This window comes from Ornithodoros turicata, chromosome 1 (assembly GCF_037126465.1).
Source record: "Ornithodoros turicata isolate Travis chromosome 1, ASM3712646v1, whole genome shotgun sequence".
NCBI classification, from domain to species: Eukaryota; Metazoa; Arthropoda; class Arachnida; order Ixodida; family Argasidae; genus Ornithodoros; species Ornithodoros turicata.
In genome coordinates this window covers 47,151,189-47,170,346 of record NC_088201.1, presented here as the reverse complement: position 1 = coordinate 47,170,346, position 19,158 = coordinate 47,151,189, and the positions used below count along the sequence as shown (strand labels likewise).

Here is a 19,158-nt window from a genome sequence, read left to right as displayed (position 1 = left end):
TGTGAATGTACTAGCACCCAGAAAAAAAAAATTCAAAATGCCTGCACAAAAATGTTTGGAGGGCTCTTCATTTGTGCTTTATCCTGTCTGGGTGAAACACTGTAATCGTAAAGCAGGTGTGCTCATGATGGAGTGACTGTGGATGAGGACATGGAAGTATCCCCCCACGAAAGCCATAATGGATGATCCTGGAGAATTGGGCCCGCTTGCAGGAAACTTTGGAAGTGTGACACTTGGCAAGTGTTGCACTAACGCGTTAGTGCACTAAGTTTAGGGTTGCAGTTAAGTGGCTTGCACGAACACTTCGACAACTAAGTTAAGTCCTAAGTCTTCTAAAGTGGATCGTGGCTACGAGCAGTAGCAGTTTTCGGAGGCTCTCATTGGTAGAAAGATCTTCAGGAGTTCATCCCAGGAAGTCGTGCGTCAGGACATGTTTGGTTGTGGGAAGTCGTCTGCTTCTGCGGTCGTATGTAAACAGTTTGTAGAACCAAAATAAGGTATTGTAGTATCATTGTAGCTGCAAGAACGCGTTAGGTCACTTGCTGCGTACTTTCGTTAAATAAAATAAAGCCTGTGGCACAAAGTGTCTCGAATTGCTTGATGGAGAGATTATCTCCACCGGCACTGCCGGTGAGAGGCACTTCGCGCGGCGATCATTTTGAGAGATGTTGCTAACGAAAAGCACAAAACGTACGGCACCCACAGCATAAAAAATGGGACGACGTTGGTATTGTAAGGAAAATGCGCATTGTATTGCGAGATACAGTTGGTGCCGACGACGAATCCTCGCTACACGGTTCATAGCGGCTGACATGTTAGTCCGAAGCTTTAGTGCGGTAGTTTAGGGTGCTCATAGGACCCTTGGTCGGCGTCCTGAATTGCGCGGAGCGAGCGCCACCACTTTAGTGTTGTAAAAGTTTCGTGCAAGCCACTTATGGCTCCGGCACTACACTAAGTGGGGAACTCGTAAAGGAAGTTTGTTTCGTGCAAGCGGGCCCTGGACACCGATGAGCTCTAAAGCATGATGCGCAGCATGATGAGCTGATGAGCATTAAACGAGCTCTAGCTCAGTGTAGTTGATTGTGCAGCGAGTACCAGTACCGTTAGTCGTTCTTGTGCACCTTGCGGCGAAGCCGAAATTTGCACCAAGTGAGATGGTGAGAGAATCATACCTGTTGCCTTGGTGAACAGCACAAAAATGAGCAATTTCAGCGATCCTCTCACATCCTGTCGCTATATGCCTTTCACCGTGCGTTGTCGCGGCAAAAACGAGGCGGTCTCTGTCCATAGAAAGGCTTAGTCGGACCCGGAATATCAGGACAAGACCGCATCACGACTGGCGTACGCTTGCGACGAATCGCTCGGAAATGTGTTCTGTCCTCTGCCCTACTGACAAGCTCGCCAGATACTCCAAGTAGTATATCATAGACACATCGTAGTCATCGTAGACACAAGGAGCGAGACAACGAAGAAGCTGCATGTTTAACGCGAGGCGTTCATTTTTGCTCGCGCTATGAACATGTCTACTACAAGCGGCAGATTTTCCAAGGTTGAACTTCGGGCTGTTACGAAGTTCTTGATCATGCGGCCTGCCGGCGAACTTTGGCGGGCTTTCATCAAGTTTCCTTGGACGGGTGCCGTCATACTGAACCGTGGAGTAGTGTGCCAGTAATAGGTGTGCCAGTTTTCAGGATTTTGACACCGAAGACGCCGGAAGATTAGGGAGACTTCCTACGCCATCAGCGCCCGAAATTATTGGCTGTGCCCGTGACCCCATTTTTGCAGATCGGCCAATCGCGGCTAAAATAACCGCGGACATCTTAGTCATATCCAGAGAACGTGTTGGGTTTGTAGTTCATGAGCAGTTGGGCATGCGGAAGCTAGCAGCAAAGTAGGTGCCGAAATGACTTGAATGCCAATGACTTGAATGCATGAGAAACAACACCGAATTGGTGCATCTAAGTTTATGCTACAGCATTTTGAGCATTTTAGTGACACTTTCCTCGTTACGGGTGATGGTGAGGATGAGACATGGTTGCGACACTGATACTGAGACAAAATAATCGGGAGAGATCATGGCCACGGTTTTCTGGGACAAGGGGGTGTTTTGATGACAATCTCCAAAATGGTGAAACGGTTAATGCAGCATTGCATACTAGTGTAGCTTGCTTGTGATTGCTAGCAGGTTTGGAGAGAGAAACGGCGCGGGAAGCTACGGAACGGTAATCTCCTTTTGCAGAACAATGCACCGGGTCACAAAGCAGGCCAGGCAGTGCATGTTCTGAAGGACTTGCGATTGGAATGCATTGAACATCCGCTGTACTCAACGGATCTTTTCCCATCGGACTATTTTTATGTTTTCAAATCTGAAAGAAGGAACGTTCTCGGAGGATTTGGAGGGGATAGGAGCAGACTAATATTTCGGATTTGTTTTTATAATGACTAAAGAAGCTTCAAGAACGTTGTGCCAAGTGCGTTGAACTTGAAGGTGAATATGTCGAATTGTAATGAAGATTTAGGACTCCAGGCCAGATTATTCCTTGTCGGGCCGAGAACATTTCAACATCCCCTGCAAGTCAGAAAGACGACGCTCGGTCAGAGTTAAAGGGTGGATGCAGCCTTCCAAGCGTCGCTGGCATCTAGGCATTGTGCATTGTCACCGCAGCGGGTTGCGGAAGACACTTCCGGAAGACCTCGCAAACGGATGACACCTCTGCTCATCGCCCTGTAGGGTTTTTCTGTTATGTCTGTTGTCTGTTCTACTATGTTGGGCTATGTCTTTATTTTGTTGTTACGTGACGTGGCATTCGAATGGATTCAACACGTCGTTAAAATACCGTGGTATGTGAGTAGTCGCTGCAAGTGGCGGACACTAGTGGACTGTGGTGCTTGATACGATGAAAGAAAAATGTGGCAACAAAGTCCGTTATTATTTACCACGCGTTTTTATAAGCGTGTTGTACTTTGTGGATGCAGACTCCAGATTCCGCAATGCCGTGAAATACTTGTTCAAGAGGAGCATAGCCATAGTCAGTGATTTGCGCGGTATTTTCATTTCAAGAATTATGGTGTCGTAATCCCGCAGCTGGTTTGCATGACACCTGTACCTGCTGGCACTTCCAGCTTTTTTGGCCTTTTCCGCCGGGTACTTTCTCTCTCTCTCTTTTTTGTGTGTGGGTGGTGGGGGTATTGTAAGGCCTTTCGTGGGGTGCTAGGGTGTGTTTGTGTGTGGGTGCGGAGAAAATCCCTGGCCCTAGAAGAAGACACCACGACATTATGTGACGACATGGCGAAAAACCGTGAGAAAGCTGCGACCAGGCACTGTGTAGTCAGGCGTCTTCGTGCATAAGTGTTTTTCTTAACAGGAAGACAGAGGTGCGGCGGCAATTCTGTCGCATGCTAACTGGTAACCAGCAATAATTGATTTCGAGTGAAACTGGAGAAAACTTATCAGAAACGCTCTGTTGGTTGGAAACGGTTGCATCTGTTCAGGTCCATGTCGAAACTATGGTGCCATTCAATTCCTCGTTCGCCACTGAGCACGGTATCGAAAATCCCACGAGAAATTGTGGCGCAGTTTGTCTCTTATTCGACTGAATACATGACAAGATCAAACGCCATATGTTGAGAGTGTGCCGGAATTCCCGCTCTGGAAAACTGCGGAAATGTCATTCCCTGCACCACCAATCAGAGCACGGCCTTGAGAAAAGGGATGCCGCGGCGGTGCGGGCGTCTGGACCAGAGAAGGCTCTGGTCTGGATGGCACCTTACTCCTCTGAGCGACGCTCTCTCACACTCCTGTTAGGGAGTGACGTCATTCTGATCTCGTTGTTGCTGGAGGCTCAGCAGCTGCGGAAGCAACGTTGATATTTAGAATTCGTTTATTTAATATCTAAGCGCTTTTCGGACGACAAAATTAGCCAAGAACATTGTCGACCCATGCGGAACATAGTCGTATATGTTTAAGAGATGAGCTTCAGGATGCAACCGCCCCTTTAACCATAGCGATGGTTGCGTCTCAGAAGTTATAGTAACCCCTGTTAGGTCACGAGAAAATATATCTAACGCAACTGTAACGGTAGAAAACTAATGCATATAAAGGAAACATAATCGGCCGTGAACGCTGCCTCATCCGTTCAAGAGAAAGAAAACGACGGGTAATTCACGAGGCATAGTGTCTTTCCAGAGTGCGCGGCGTTCGCCTTACGCTGGAACGGCAACGGCGCACGGTTGATCGCCGCTAGAATATCAATTCGGGTCATGCTGGACGAGCATTAACAGATCGTCCTCGCAATTACCCTGCATAAAAGGTGAGTACGTTAGGACAAAGTACGAACGACTATTATGAGTATGCGTACTTTAAAAGCTACATGTTAGGAGACCCCCGTGTTCGTCATGATAAGCCATGGTGTTAGTAGTGTAATATCTCTCACGATGATTTTCATTGTAAATGTGCGTGTGTTTTAATTTTGACGTTCAATTTGACACCCTTTAATCAATCAATCCACATTGAAATGAACATTCCATTTCAGATGCCCTGCCAACAGTTCTGTGGTGTACCAGCCCTTACTATGGCCATCTTACATCTGGTAGTCTCTTGCCTTGTTCAACAGCTGGCGAGTGCTGCCTTGATACAAGACCCAGCCACTACAGGTAACTAGGGGGATACATTACAATTTGCTTACACACACTTCGTCTCATTCACGTCGTTCCCGAGTAGGTAACTGAGCCGCAATCAGCAAACGGCGGGAGTTCAGCTGACTGGGTACAAAACATGCTTTGGTTCAGACCTCTGGGAGGGAAGCATTAGCAAACAGCCCCAGGAACAACTCTAGTGCACGGGACTACGTTGCCTCCACAACACCCAATTTTTCGCGGGTGACTCTATACTGAAAGCAAGCTAATTAATCAGCAAAGTCATTGATGTCATTGCCACGGCAGCTGCCAGCGGTACACTTGCTTACTGAACTTACTGAATCTATGTATGTCATGATGACATACCCACCCATCTGACAAGGCACACTTGATATGCAAAGCCATCCAATCTGGTTCGGTCTCATGGACGTTATGCTTGATTACACCTAAGAACGGCAGTGCGTGTAAATATTCTTGCTGCTGAAATTCACATCAATAAGCGAAATAACGAAAAAATATTACAGTTGTCAACTGCGTTCTTCCTCATTGAAGGTGTTCATGTTGTAAGGAGGAAGTAACTTGAACACTTTGTTCTTTTGCGAAAGGTCGGCACGGATGAAGTACGCAACCTCCCCTAGCCTTTGCTTTCTTCTGCAATGAGCGTTTCGAACTTTTAAACGCTCTCTCTCACACTTTCTGCGACGCTGTTACCTTGCGCATTGCGGTTGTTGCATGCGTGGCCAACGGCTTTTTCATAATTTTATACATATGTACGCGATTATAGCATGTAGGTAGATATATATATAATGAGGGAAAAACAGCCATTAAAGAAACAAGTAAATGACACTAGACGTGTTTAGAAATTATTGCCAATTGCCAATTCCGAACGATGCGCAGCTACCCAGAGCTGACGAGCCGCAAACACGGCGAAACACGTGTCCTCTGGTGCTGTCGCATCGTTCCATGAGTATCTATATATATATATATATAGGGGAGAAAAGACACCAGAGACTGAAGTAGGGAGTAGGGGAAAGTTATTTATTAAGCTGGCATTTAAACTAAGGGTCTGGGGAAGTCTACGTTTCGGCGGAAGCTCCGCCTTCTTCGGGACCCGAAGAAGGCGGAGCTTCCGCCGAAACGTAGACTTCCCCAGACCCTTAGTTTAAATGCCAGCTTAATAAATAACTTTCCCCTACTCCCTACTTCAGTTTCTGGTGTCTTTTCTCCCCTATCTATATTCAACATCCTGGTCGTTCGAACCTAAATTTTGTAGCGTATATATATATATATATATAAAGAGGGGGGAAAAGCCATTAAAAAAATAAGTAAATGATGCTAGACGTGTTTGAAATTCAAACTTACAGATTAAAATGGCTTCTATGGCTGCACGTAGAGAAACAGATACTCATTGAACGATGCGACAGCACCAGAGGACACGTGTTTCGCCGTGTTTGCGGCTCGTCGGCCCTAGGTAGCTGCGCATCGTTCGGGATTGGCAAACCAGGGGTCACTCAGCGAGCGATATACACCTGGGAGGGTGACTGAGCACTCCTCAATGCCACAGTGCAAGCCAGTGAATTATAAAGAGGGGGGAAAAGCCATTAAAAAAATAAGTAAATGATGCTAGACGTGTTTGAAATTCAAACTTACAGATTAAAATGGCTTCTATGGCTGCACGTAGAGAAACAGATACTCATTGAACGATGCGACAGCACCAGAGGACACGTGTTTCGCCGTGTTTGCGGCTCGTCGGCCCTGGGTAGCTGCGCATCGTTCGGGATTGGCAAACCAGGGGTCACTCAGCGAGCGATATACACCTGGGAGGGTGACTGAGCACTCCTCAATGCCACAGTGCAAGCCAGTGAATTATAAAGAGGGGGGAAAAGCCATTAAAAAAATAAGTAAATGATGCTAGACGTGTTTGAAATTCAAACTTACAGATTAAAATGGCTTCTATGGCTGCACGTAGAGAAACAGATACTCATTGAACGATGCGACAGCACCAGAGGACACGTGTTTCGCCGTGTTTGCGGCTCGTCGGCCCTGGGTAGCTGCGCATCGTTCGGGATTGGCAAACCAGGGGTCAGTCAGCGAGCGATATACACCTGGGAGGGTGACTGAGCACTCCTCAATGCCACAGTGCAAGCCAGTGAATTATAAAGAGGGGGGAAAAGCCATTAAAAAAATAAGTAAATGATGCTAGACGTGTTTGAAATTCAAACTTACAGATTATGATGCTGTGTCATTGCCCTGTGTTTCCATGTGCACTACTCGTGGCTGACCGTTTCTGCTGGCCGAAACAAAAGACAACATTTAAACCCAGCATTAATTTTTTGATGTTTTCCTCAACTTACCCATAGGGTGGGGTAAGTTGATGAAAATATGTAGCCTGCCATTTTTGGCTCGTACGAAATAAATATCTGGTTTAGCATCACAGTAATTCCTGGATCATTTCTCAAAGGTTTTGGGATTGTGTTAATGAATTATGGTACAATTTTGGCGATTATTCTGACTGCTCTTAACAAAATAGTTCAACTGTCTTCAACATAGACCACTTTACCCTAGTACATCGTTAGCTTCTGTTACATGAGATGTTGCCATCGTGAGTCCTTTCCCCAAGGAGACTGAATTCCACTTAGAAATCCAACTAAAATGTTGCATGAAGAAAAGAAAGAATGAAAGAGAGAGAGAGAGAGACTGAGTGATAATCGCTTCGGCTTAATCCGGTAGTACGCCAACTCGTCACAGGAACAACACGTGCAAATATTTATTCGAGCAGCTCTTGCAGAGACAATATAATGAGCCAGCAAATGACAATCGCAGTAGTGCATTTAGCTTGGACTGTCCTAATGTGCATGCCACGCTGTGTAGTGTAGTGTAAAGAAGTTAGGTATAATTGGTTGCATCATGCATTATGTTTGGATTTTCATGCTAAGTCAGGTCGGCTTGTTGTGTTGTTATGGCAGAGGCGAACACTGCGAAGGGCTGCGATTCTCTCCGGCTGGCGCAGCAATACACCTACTGCGCTGTACCTTTTTACGTTGACTACCACGAAAAGGACGTGCCAGAACACGTGTTGTGTGCGTAAGTAAACCTTCATGCTTTTCGTCTTGGGCTTTCATATCACGAGAGGAACATACAAGGCACCCGCGAAGATGTTGTGGAAAACGAAATGTGCTAGATATTCCAATCAAAATGAACTGTTCATAGTAGGAGTACATTAGAAGGACATTCACAGTTGCATCGAAGCTAACTGGAAGTATTTGGTCGGTATTGGTGCCACTTCACCCAGCTTCGTTGGTGAGTGCAGTGTCCTTGCTACCATAATGCATGCATATAGGTTATTTGAGATATTTGTGACTGCATTCTTGTATAAACTTCCGTGAGTACCAAATTGTTCAGGGATTACTACCGGCCGCCTGGTAACCGCTTACCTGCCACGCACTATTCACGCCATACCTCACCGTGTTTTACGCTAACTTTCCAATAACGACGAGGCATAGTTGTTGGGTTATGACCCAAATCTGCAAATCTTCTGGAAGGAACCAGTTGACATTCGAGGACATTTTTATGCAGTCAGGCCCGTATCTTCAAGCAATGCGCTGAGAAAGCCAGTGAGACGTCTGGCTGCGCGAACCAGGAGTATCAGCTGAGGTCCACCTTCCGATATTACACCGCAACTATTCTGGCTCCCTACGTCCAACTCTGCAAGATAGAAATCACCGTTGAAGCCGCGAATTCGTACCGACCGGGAACTCACGTGGTACACTCTGGAAACAAGTCCCGGAACGGCGTCCTGGGCAAGCGGCAACTCGGTGAAGACTACTACCATGATGAAAGCGGGCGTGAAAACTACGATTATCCCAACCATCCTAAAGGCGACCTCATAGTAGAGAATGGTACGGTGCGACGTGTTTTCGACTCGAGTACATGCTGACTGCATCATTTCAGTTCATGAAGTTCACATGACCGATCGTAGTGGTACGGACTCTTCACCACCCCGTGCATTGGGAGGCAACCATGAGAGCACAATGGTATAACTTGAGTGTTATTTTTAACTAGATTACATTTCTTGCAAATGTATTTCGTTTATATTTTCATTCATTGACTGGGAGGCCCTGAAGCAAACTGCAATTATAGGGCCTCCTTCCTGGTTTGTAGTTCCTGATTCTAAACTTATCGAGTGTAAATGTAAGCGGTAACCGCATTTCGATTTTTTTTATTACTCGTAACATGTAGTAATGCAGCTTTCGTCACCATTTACGCTGAAGAGCCAAATAGCAGTGTCTCAAGGCTCATGGCTGTACGTGAATGAATGGTCAGCTAAATAATAAGATAATAACTGCAACAATTATTGCACCAGGGCCCTCATATTCGGTATCCTGCGACTAGAACTCAGCGGCGCCTCTGCAAAAGAATCGGACACGTGGGCGAAATTGAGGCGACCGTGTGACAACTTCGCCGAAAGGCACCAGCACTGACCTGTCACTGCAGATATGCTACCTGAATCATTAGCGAGCCGCTAACCGGTTCACGTTCATTTTTGGTTCAATTCCGGTTGGGTCCAGCATCAACAGATAAACGTTTCAATTTCAGGTTCGGTTGAGCTCTAGTGCTACAACGGTAGAACGGGTTATAAGGAGTTTAAATTAGAGTTGAAGAGTTCAGTTTCAGAAAAGAGTTCAGTTCAGGTTTAGATCTCTGCTACTCTTATGTGCCGTGCATTCTGCTATGGTGATTGACCTTGACCTTGAGCCTTTGGAGGGCGACACATGCAGACAAGATGAGTCGCGTCTCTTATGCAGACAGGCCCATGTCTGTGTGTGTGTCGCCCTTCGGTTTTCCTCAGGCTCAAGGTAGATTTTTGAATCGCAGCGCGAAACGAGTTAGCTTGTGTTATCCGTCTCACTTCAACATTCTACTCTAGCTCTATCCTGTTAATTAATCTACCTGGGGAGTTCCACGTCGGTCAGTCCCACGCTAGGTGGGACATAAATCTTGCTATTATCATCGTAACCATCCACTATCACACGTGACAACTGTAGAGTTCCGAACTTACCAGCGAACATTTGGGAAGCGGATCTCACATATGAGCCTTTTTCACACATCCCTCCTGGGGCGGACCAGTCTGCCACTTCACAAACCTGTGCCACTTTTTCATGCTCGTAATCATATTTCCTCCGGTCCGCCCGTGCCTATAATTTTTTCCCAGAGCAAATACTACAACCTCAGCTTCTTGATGAACGTTAGATGGTGCTCGATTTTAGTTATTTGCCCTTTTGCAATAAGCAACTCAGCAGCGCCTCTTGTATTCTGCACAATGTTTGTAAACATACCGACTGTGCCGTACCTATCGTTTCAGTTCTCGATACGATGGGCAGTGACGCTCCATGTCATTCCCAATTGAACAGGTTAGAAAAAGCGCTCTATTTAGAAGAGCGTCACCTCAAACATGGAAGTGGCAGACATGGTGCATAGTTAGGACGTCATATTTTCCGTAGTTCCGTGTTCCGTAGTCCGTAAGTACGTAAAATCAGGCTGTCAGCAGTGTTTTCACGGACTTATGAATGCACACGACATGACCTCACCTTCCACGTGACTCCGGTAACACCGGTAATGGGGTAGAGAGGTGAGTACTTCGGGCGTCCACCACAAAGCTACACCATGTCTGTACCCAACCTCGTCCCTGGAGGACAAGGTTGGGATACGTACCAATCCAAATTCTGTGATCCGCACGCAGATGGGACATCTTCCGTTAGCCTATCGACAGGGAAGCTGAATCGTGTGGGTACTCGATAATGCAGTCTTTTTGCAGTCATTCACGACCGACGGGAATGGAAGAACTAATAACGTCACAACCAGCTCTCCTGTGCCAGTCACACGAAACACGAGTGAAACCACGCAGTCACAACCCGGTACAGCGGGCACAAACGTTGCACCTCCAGAGAAGCCTGTACCTGCTGACCTACATACTCCGGTCCAGAAACTACCTACAGACCTTGAACTACCAGGCACCCCACCTACGGAATACCGTGGTCGCATTCAGCAAGTTAGCACGTGTGGACCCATGTTCGATCCCTCGTATGCATACCCAGCAGCATGCGAGAAAAAGTTCTTTTTGCGGCGATTCTTCACGTGTGGCATTCACTTCCAGTCGGAGCTCGAAATCACCGCAAACAACTGCAGGTGGGTGAAATCTGGAAAAGTCATGTATGGTGCAGGGTAGACACACCACGAACGGCGGAGAAGACCTAACGTTCAAAAGTATTCCGTGTGGACGCTTTACTGTATTTTACGATACTGTTGGCTCAACCACACTTGGCGTTTATCCAGTTTGTTCATTTCTCACTAATGTTTCGAGGGCCGTCAACCGTAACCGCACAGTGTCTAATCCTCATTCGAATGAACTGGAGTACGGCAGGTTAACCTTACAGGTCAGTCAAGACTAACAAGTTTCCATTATCCAAGATCGATCGATCGGTCGATTCAAACACTTATACAGGGTGGGTGCTCTAAAAGGTCAGTCATGCAAGGTCAAGTTCGTGCATGACATGATACTTCCTTGACCGATACCCCGTTACAGACTTCCGCTGCCTCAGAGTAAAGAATTTATGCCAGAGAAACCTCCGAAAAAATTGTGGTTACCAATCACTGTGTAGCAAAATAAATACGACCACGTAAACTTTGGTCTCAATCCATCAGTATAGCGCATAGGAAATGCACGAAGACGAAAGTTTGTGTGGTCATATTAATATTTTTACGCAGTGCATGGCAACCACGATTTTTCGTACGTTTCTCTGGCACAAGTTATTTACTGCGTGGTAGCGGAAGCCTGTCACTCAAATAGATATAGCGTCACGCGCGAAAATGTGACTGGCCTTTTATAGCACCCACCCTGTTCATCTATCACTCCTTGTATTCGTCACACAGTGATTTATCAAAGTCGTGTTTTTTTACGGCTCAAAACAACTACTGTGCTCACCTGAGACGTTCGCCGAAATGTTTGCACACGGCACACCATGCGGAAGACACGTCCGAAAAACGTGTACCGTGCCACCAAGTTGCTGATGTTTTCAGCCTGGTTCGAACGCGCGACCTTGGGGTCAGTAACTGCTGACGATATGAGTCTCAACAGGAGTTATACATGTTCATCATGATAACACCGTCCGTTTGGGCTAACTAGGTGTAGGGGGAGTCCACGGGGGTAGGTTGGGACGTCGATGCAACTCTGTCTTATATGCTGCTACGCTGTCTTCTCTTTCAGCTGCTACGTAAGCTATCTCGAGTGTATAAAAAAGGCCAGAGATGAGAACCAGTGCGCACAACCCGGAGCTGACGATAAAGACCCCATCCTAATCTCTGTAAAGGTACTAACAGAACTGATGTCAAGCATATATGGAAATGCCTGCTTCAACAAGTCCGGGAACGTTACAGGTAATGACAGCATCAGATCTGCCCTTACACTGACATAGTCGATATCAGGCATCGGTACAATATTCAATATTCAAGCTCGAGTAACGTTTTTGCCGAGTCCGCCAAAATATTCTGGATAGTGATAGTTGGTGGTGGGTGGTGGTGGTGGTGACGAAAAACAGGCTTGCCGTTGCTGGTCTCACGTATGTGGGCTGCGTCACAACTGTAGTGATAGTTAATTCCAGATAGCCGCTCGTAAAACGAATGGAACCACTTCTAGTTAATGCAGAACGCGGACAGCGAGTAATGAATAGAGTTCTGGGTATGACTACTGCGATTTGAGGAATCTTGCTAGTAATACTCCAAAGCCGCACACTGTACTGAAAGCAGGTGCCTAGGGCCGGCTAGCAGGTATCTTAGCAGTGGAGCGCGTCATTCCGCGCTTGCATTTGCCGTGCATATAGGTGGATGAATGGCATCTATAATCTGATCACAACCTTCGTCCCTTTTCGAGCGTGGAATGTTTTAGCGCAAGTATCTCACCACCGCATTCTCCAACCAACACTAAAAGAACGTGTAAAAGGTCGCTGGGGGAGTACAACTCTCATGAGGACAGTTTTGAAATCATCGCTTCTTTCTTCTGTTTTTCTTTCTTCTTTCTTTTTTCTATTTTTCTCTGAAATAACTTTCTACCGATTCTCTTAAAGCTTGAACTGGAACAAATCTGTGGAGATGTGCAAGGAGGTAACAAGATGGAGGATGCAAACTGGCAGCAGAAGCTGAATCAATAGTGTTTTTTTTTTTTTTATGCTCTCAGGCGAAATAGCGTGACAACAAACATTCTGTTGGTGCAAAAGGCACTGAAAAGGTAAACAGTTTCGAGTACGCGTCCGAAAGCACACCGTTTACACGGACATACAGCCGGAGGATTCGTTTATTTTTTTATTCCGTGTTAGCGCCGCGAAGCAACTGTGGCTATGAGCGGCGTACAAGGGACATTCGTTTGGAAAGTCTTCGGAAAATCCAGGGAAAACCTCAGACAGCAAAGCAGATGGTAGGATTCGAACCACCAGCTCCCAGCCTTCAGCACGATTTTTTCTGCCAAGAAGGAGTGGGAGGGAGGATTCGTGTAGCAGTATTATCCCCTATAATGCGTTGTAAGTTTTAGGTTTTCCACGGTGTGCAGCATACCATGTGAGGCTTTTGCAGTGTCATGTTTTTTTTTTTTTTCCTTTGGGATGCACTAAATTTGATTCTCCTTATATGCAGCAAGTCGATCGAGATCTCGAATTTGCTGCGACGAAGTGCGAGGACTGAAGCACGCCGTCATGTGTTACGCCAGTTACTTCTATTTGTCGGATGTCAAGACACCTGCTCTGTGGCCTAGCCCTCATGGATCATGCAGGTATGGCAGGGGTTGCAGTGATAAGCCTCCAATTAGAAGACACTACAGGAAACTACCGTCAATGAAGAGTAGTATGCTGTATGACGTCACAAAGAGGCCACGAGGGATCTCTAGTCATGCGTGTCCGCCATAACAGTGCTCCAGTTTACGTGACCGTTGTTGCGTGTTAAAGAGAGTGCTACTGTAAACCAGATCTTCCATGTAGTTTCAGAGGTTACGGAAACTTCAGGTTCGTGAGAGTGATTCTACAATGAAACCTTTTATGCCCACGGATGTGTCCCCGGTGCATTGAACGAAAGTTGTACCGATTATGGCACATTTGCGAACCGTTTCCACACGCATAAATGTCCCCGGGGAGTAGAAAGGAACTGAACCTTCGATGGTCTGAACCCGAAGCCAGTCGAACTAGACCGCAGCGAGAGTTATTTCGTACTTAGTGTTGTTTCGGGTATTCACGCTGCAGAGACGAATTGTACCTCCGAGCAACGATTACATTTCGTAACAGTAGTGAGGCCCCGCAGTAGAGCTACAACAAGGGCCTTACTTGTTTCAAAAGGGGACACCAGAGAAACGTTTGATCCCTCGTGAAAGGATCACCTATTAAATTTCTTCACGTCCCCATTCTTGAAACACTTAGCCGGATATGTACCCTCCTTACCGGAATATTTTATTGCTGTTGCAGCCTCGTGAATGACCTAAAGCGGTGCGCGGACTTCGCTCAACAACAGACTCAGTGCACATCGTGTACTATTGGCCATCATATAAAACAATTCGTTGGTGCGGTCATTCAGCCACATCGTTCTCAGTGCGATACAGGTACACAATGAGAGTACGCAAATCACCGTTTGAATCTGAGTATATCTCTCAGGTGCCACAGGAGTGCAGTCCTTGGGCGCCTATATGAGGGACAATTGTGACACTCCGCGTGTTATGAAGAGAACACTCCGCTGTTCTCTTACATTCCAAGACATGATCGACCTGGAAGGAACAGTACGCCCAAAAAATCTGCTCTGCGGGTGAGTTGCGCTCCTCGACATTTTATTGAACGTATACGTACGTATTGAACGCATTATATTATATTATATTACATACATAATATATTATTGAACGTACCACATATACTCCTGTTACACGGCCAGCCTTCGACGACCGTTGGAACCAACTGCCTTGAAAAACGCGCGTAGCGCCAGCAAGCGCGTATCGTGTGAACTTGCCAAGCTGCATTAGATTCAATGCCGTTTTAGAAGATGACATTAGAGGCTTGCTGCGCTACGCGGGTTTTCCAGGGAAGTTCGTTTCTACGGTTGTCGAAGGCTGCCCGTGTAAAAGGGATATTACTCGCGGGCTGATAACTAAATGACTGGTTCGACACGTAACAAAGTGACATATATATACAGTGTAAGACCATGATGTGTATTTTTAACACGTGGAAATAAATAGCCTTGCTTGTTGCGTGCTCTACCTCAAGCGCGCTGTTACGGCGATTCGCTTACATCTTTGCTGGCTGCTGCGATTGGCGGAGGGAGAGGAGGCATAAAGCAGGTCTCCTGTACCTAGGTGGCGTTGACATTATGCGCATCCACGAATTTTCCGAGAACCAGCAAAACTCACGGGGAACTCTGGCGCTCGTCTCCTGGCAACAACGTGAGTCGCCGCGTTAGAATATATCCAACAGCTGTGATGAGCAGACGGAAATCGACCTCCGAGAAGCAATGTTGCCAAACGCGTTAATAGATTCGGTTCCCCATGACGTCATACATGCGTCACGTACAAAAAAAAATTCAGGACAATATAGAGTGATGCATATATTGCAATGACATAAATTCGGTAGAATCCTGAAGACCCATAGAGGCAATTTAAGCCTTCACCTCAGGCGCATGTTTGGTGCGGCGCCCTCTACGGCATTCATTCGTCGAAGCCAGTCGCGAACGTTTAAAAATCCTCAGGCACAGTAAAGGTATGCCAAGTATAAAGTACGATGCAGCTACAGTGCATGTCAAGTGCATGCAGGTATAAGGTACCCGCAAAGTACTGTACAAACTATATAGATGTGAGCATCCTGTTAACAGCCACGTTTACTTTTCATCAGACACGCATCTCGTCTGCACGCCTGTTTGGAAGACACCGTGGCTAACACCGGTTGCAGGAACGACGCTCACGTCAGCTCACAGGTCAAGATGTACAAAAAGATATTGGAAGACACTTATGTCGTGCACTGCAATGTTCTGGCATTACGAGAGCGGTCCTACGTCAGACAGGCATTCGAATTGGCTGGGCCAGTGTCCACTTTCAGAAATCAGCATCAAAGCCGTGTCTTTGTACTGAATGACGTTGACCAACCGGAGAGTGATAACCAGGTCGATAAGGACCAAGAACAGTATTCCTCGATATTGGAGCATGCCGCAAAGAAATTACGCCTCCTGTCGCCTGCGGAAGTTCAGCGCTCGAAACTGGATGTCGAAGGGAGCTGGGAAGCCCTAAACAAACTGCAAGCAGAAAAACAACGAAGAAACAGTGGTGGAAGGCAAAACGATCAGGCAAGGTGGGTCAACAGAAAGTTTAGATCATGGCAAGCGTTGAAACAGCGGGCTGGACAGTCCATCTCAGGGATGGACAACGGTGGCTTCAGAACGAATATGACCAGAGACATTGGTAGCCTTGGTGGAGAAGAACGCGGTGTCGTTATCGGTAGAATGCCTTCCCAACCGGCACGGGGAGTATACCAACATCACTCCAGCAACGTAAATGCTCCCGAAAACAAGAAGTGGGTGTTTCAAGACGATTACTTCCTCGGGAACGATTACGCAGAACATGGTCAGGTGTCAGCCAGCCAAGGCCAGTTGCAGCAGTTACCTCACCTGAACGCTGCTGTGCCAAACATCCAGAACGTAATGCAGGAGGTCAATACTACTTCCACAAGTCACAGTAATGGTAAGAGGATGTTACATCAGGATTGTGCTCAGTGTAGTCATACAGCAGATTAAGAAGGATGGCGTACGAGTCAGTCGATGACCTTCTGGAGTAACACTAGAATTCGTCCTTCTGCGAAACCATTGTTTCAGCAGAGGACAAGGGGGCATTTTGTAATATTTTCGCAATGTTTGCAACATTCTTCCTAGGTACCCAGTGCTCGCAAGAAAAATTACATCCCGCTACGCGGCAGTGTGAGGACAGTCTTCTGACTCTGATGTCACGGTGGCCCATGAAAGCAAACCACACCTCGATACAGTCCAGCGATGAACATGGAAAATCCCTCGTCTGTGGGTAAGCTCCACTATACATCGAGTGAGACATAATGGCGTGTGTAGCACAGAATGCTACATCCTAAACATACGCTAAAGGCTAAAGTCTGCTTCTGGAGAACACCGATCGACTATGCTATGAAGTCAACCCTCGATACATGAACGGTTACCGTTTCCCGAAAAATCCTTCATAAATCGGGGTTCGGAAGGAGCGGAAGTGCTAAGACGATAGAACATACATTGCGACGTGGCAATACGTTTATCTTTCAAAGTACTTCGTAATAGTGCTCTCTTCCATCGTTTCTGCTGTGCCAACCCTGCTCAGAGCTCTTGACCACCTTGCTTACGCAACACTTGACTCGTCCCATGTTCTCGAGGTACTGTACTGCACCCCCGATATGCTTTTATTTCGAAGTTGCTTGCCCGTCCATGCCCCTGAAGGATGGATGATACTTCATGGTAAATTGATGAATGACATTTTCTTAGTTTTCCCTTTGACAGTATGTGGTACACGGGATGCTCTACCACTGTACTATTCACCTATCATTGGTCTGCACGACTGCTTAGCGTGTTCATAAATCGAGGTAGAAAAGGGTGGGGAATTCGCCCCTGAAACATCCGTTCACTGTTCCGAAGTCAAGGGTTTAGAAACCGAGGGGAGAAACAAGGATAGGCGTCTTGCCCCAGGAGGCACAGTTCATAAAGCCAGGGAATTCTTAAATAGAGGGTTGACTGTACAAGTTTTGTAATCATTGCTCTGGCTATGTAATGGCTCACCAATGTGTTGACATCGATGGAAACCTGCGTTATGTAATCAGTCCCACGTCAGTACCACGCCAATAAGAGATACCTAATTCACAAGCCATGTACTCCACGTGTGGCCACTTCGAGAAACATATTTGCACACTCGTTACTTGTAGTCTAGTTCTTCAATTAGAAACAACGGCGGTAGCAGTGGCACATTACATTAGTGCCGTGCTGCGGCGACTGGGAGTTTATTGCGTCACTCAGGACCTCATGTTGTTATTCGAACCAGGACAGTCGTCACGCGTTCGTTGATATTGTTTTAACTGCGCGTTTTGTTTTCAGGGACATCGCCAGTTACAAGGACTGTATGTTGCGTGCGCTGAAGTCCAGCGGCTGTTTTCGTCAAGAAGTAATGCAGGCAATCATAACGGAAAAAGGCAGCTCTCTTCACCTCCCTATGTGCTCTACAGCCCCTCGGATTTTGCCCGAACTCACATTGCTGGGAATCATTGCAGGTCTTTCCTATAGTGTATCTACCTGAAATAGACGGGTCGACATGCACACTACAGGGCCATTATAACTACGGAGGTTTCAAATTAAATATGATTCACTTTTTCATGTTATTCATTTCTCCATCACTGTGTGAAGCGACTAGAAAGGCCACGCTGATAAACGAGTGCTAGAACGCCAGCAGAAGGAACATTCCGAAGGAACAGCGGGGTGTCGCATTCCTCCACTGGAGCGATGTGCTAGCAGCAAACAGGAGCAGACACATACTGAGTTGGATAGAAGATCCGGCCACCAGTTTCTTATTACATTTCTTCATGATGGGGGGGGGGGGTATCTTTATTAAAGATAAAGAAAGGGGGAAAGGTCAGACAGGCAAAGGCCGACTTGATATTCCCAAAAGAGAAACAAAGAAGAAAAAAAAGAAAGAAAGAAAGAGAAAAGGAGAAAAAAGAAGCAGAAAAGGAACAGAAAAAGTGGCAGGGGACGATGGGGTGGCTCAAGGCTCAAGCCCAGTGTCCTTCAGGTAACGCAGGAGGGCTCGGGTGGCTGGAGTGCCCGACAGGTCCCAGCAGCGTCGCCAGGGAAAATTCCCTGTGGCTTAGTGAGATTTGTGGCGAGGACGGCTCGGGGGCCGGCGTACCGCTTGCAGTGCAACAAAAGATTGCGTATGTCGGCGACTGCAGCACAGCAGGGACACATCGGGGACGTCCGTCTATCCATCTTAGTGAGGAGCAGCGGGGTCAGGGCAACTTCGAGGCGTAGGCGATGGAGGATCGACTCCTCCTGTCGGGACAGCCGCTGGGAGAGGGTGAGTTCCATCCTCGGGCTGATGGATTGGAGGAACGTGTTTGCCGCTACAGCGTTTGAGCTAAACGCGAGGGTGCTGCGAGACGTCTGGCGGCGGATCTGTATGAGGCAGGCCGATGGAGTGAGAGGAATGGTGGAGGTCATTGTGGTGGCAGGTGCCCCGTGCGCCTGCCCAGCGCGGGTATTTCCCGGCAGGCCGATGTGGCTGGGGACCCATTGCAGCCACACGCTGTGGCCGGAGGCCGTGAGACGGCTGTATGCCGTGAGGGGTAGGGAGCAGATGTCTGACGATCTTGGGTGCATTTTCCTGATGGCTAGCAGGGGGCCGCTCCGATGAAGAAATAAGCCAGTACTGTGTTCCGTAAACTTTTGTCCCAAGCTGTATCGACTGAGAGAAGA

At 47.1% G+C, this 19,158-nt stretch overlaps 1 protein-coding gene across 1 annotated transcript; it reads left to right on the top strand.

Annotated features, from left to right (window-relative positions):
* The first annotated feature begins 4,160 nt into the window (after positions 1-4,160).
* LOC135398680 (uncharacterized) lies at positions 4,161-18,058 on the top strand. The gene is made up of 13 exons (XM_064630068.1): positions 4,161-4,310; positions 4,533-4,653; positions 7,602-7,719; positions 8,212-8,534; positions 8,587-8,669; positions 10,451-10,821; positions 11,900-12,069; positions 13,318-13,453; positions 14,136-14,269; positions 14,322-14,469; positions 15,543-16,384; positions 16,573-16,717; positions 17,785-18,058. The coding sequence occupies exons 2-13, from the start codon at positions 4,533-4,535 to the stop codon at positions 17,981-17,983; spliced, it is 2,790 nt and encodes a 929-aa protein (XP_064486138.1). The 5' UTR covers positions 4,161-4,310; the 3' UTR covers positions 17,984-18,058.
* The last annotated feature ends 1,100 nt before the right edge of the window (positions 18,059-19,158 follow it).

Excerpts from the sequence above, each read along its gene's own strand:
- LOC135398680 (XM_064630068.1), top strand. The coding sequence starts at position 4,533 with ATGCCCTGCCAACAGTTCTGTGGTGTACCAGCCCTTACTATGGCCATC. Across the intron at positions 10,822-11,899 it reads ATCACCGCAAACAACTGCAG|CTGCTACGTAAGCTATCTCG; the intron begins GTGGGTGAAATC and ends CTTCTCTTTCAG. Across the intron at positions 14,470-15,542 it reads CCAAAAAATCTGCTCTGCGG|ACACGCATCTCGTCTGCACG; the intron begins GTGAGTTGCGCT and ends ACTTTTCATCAG.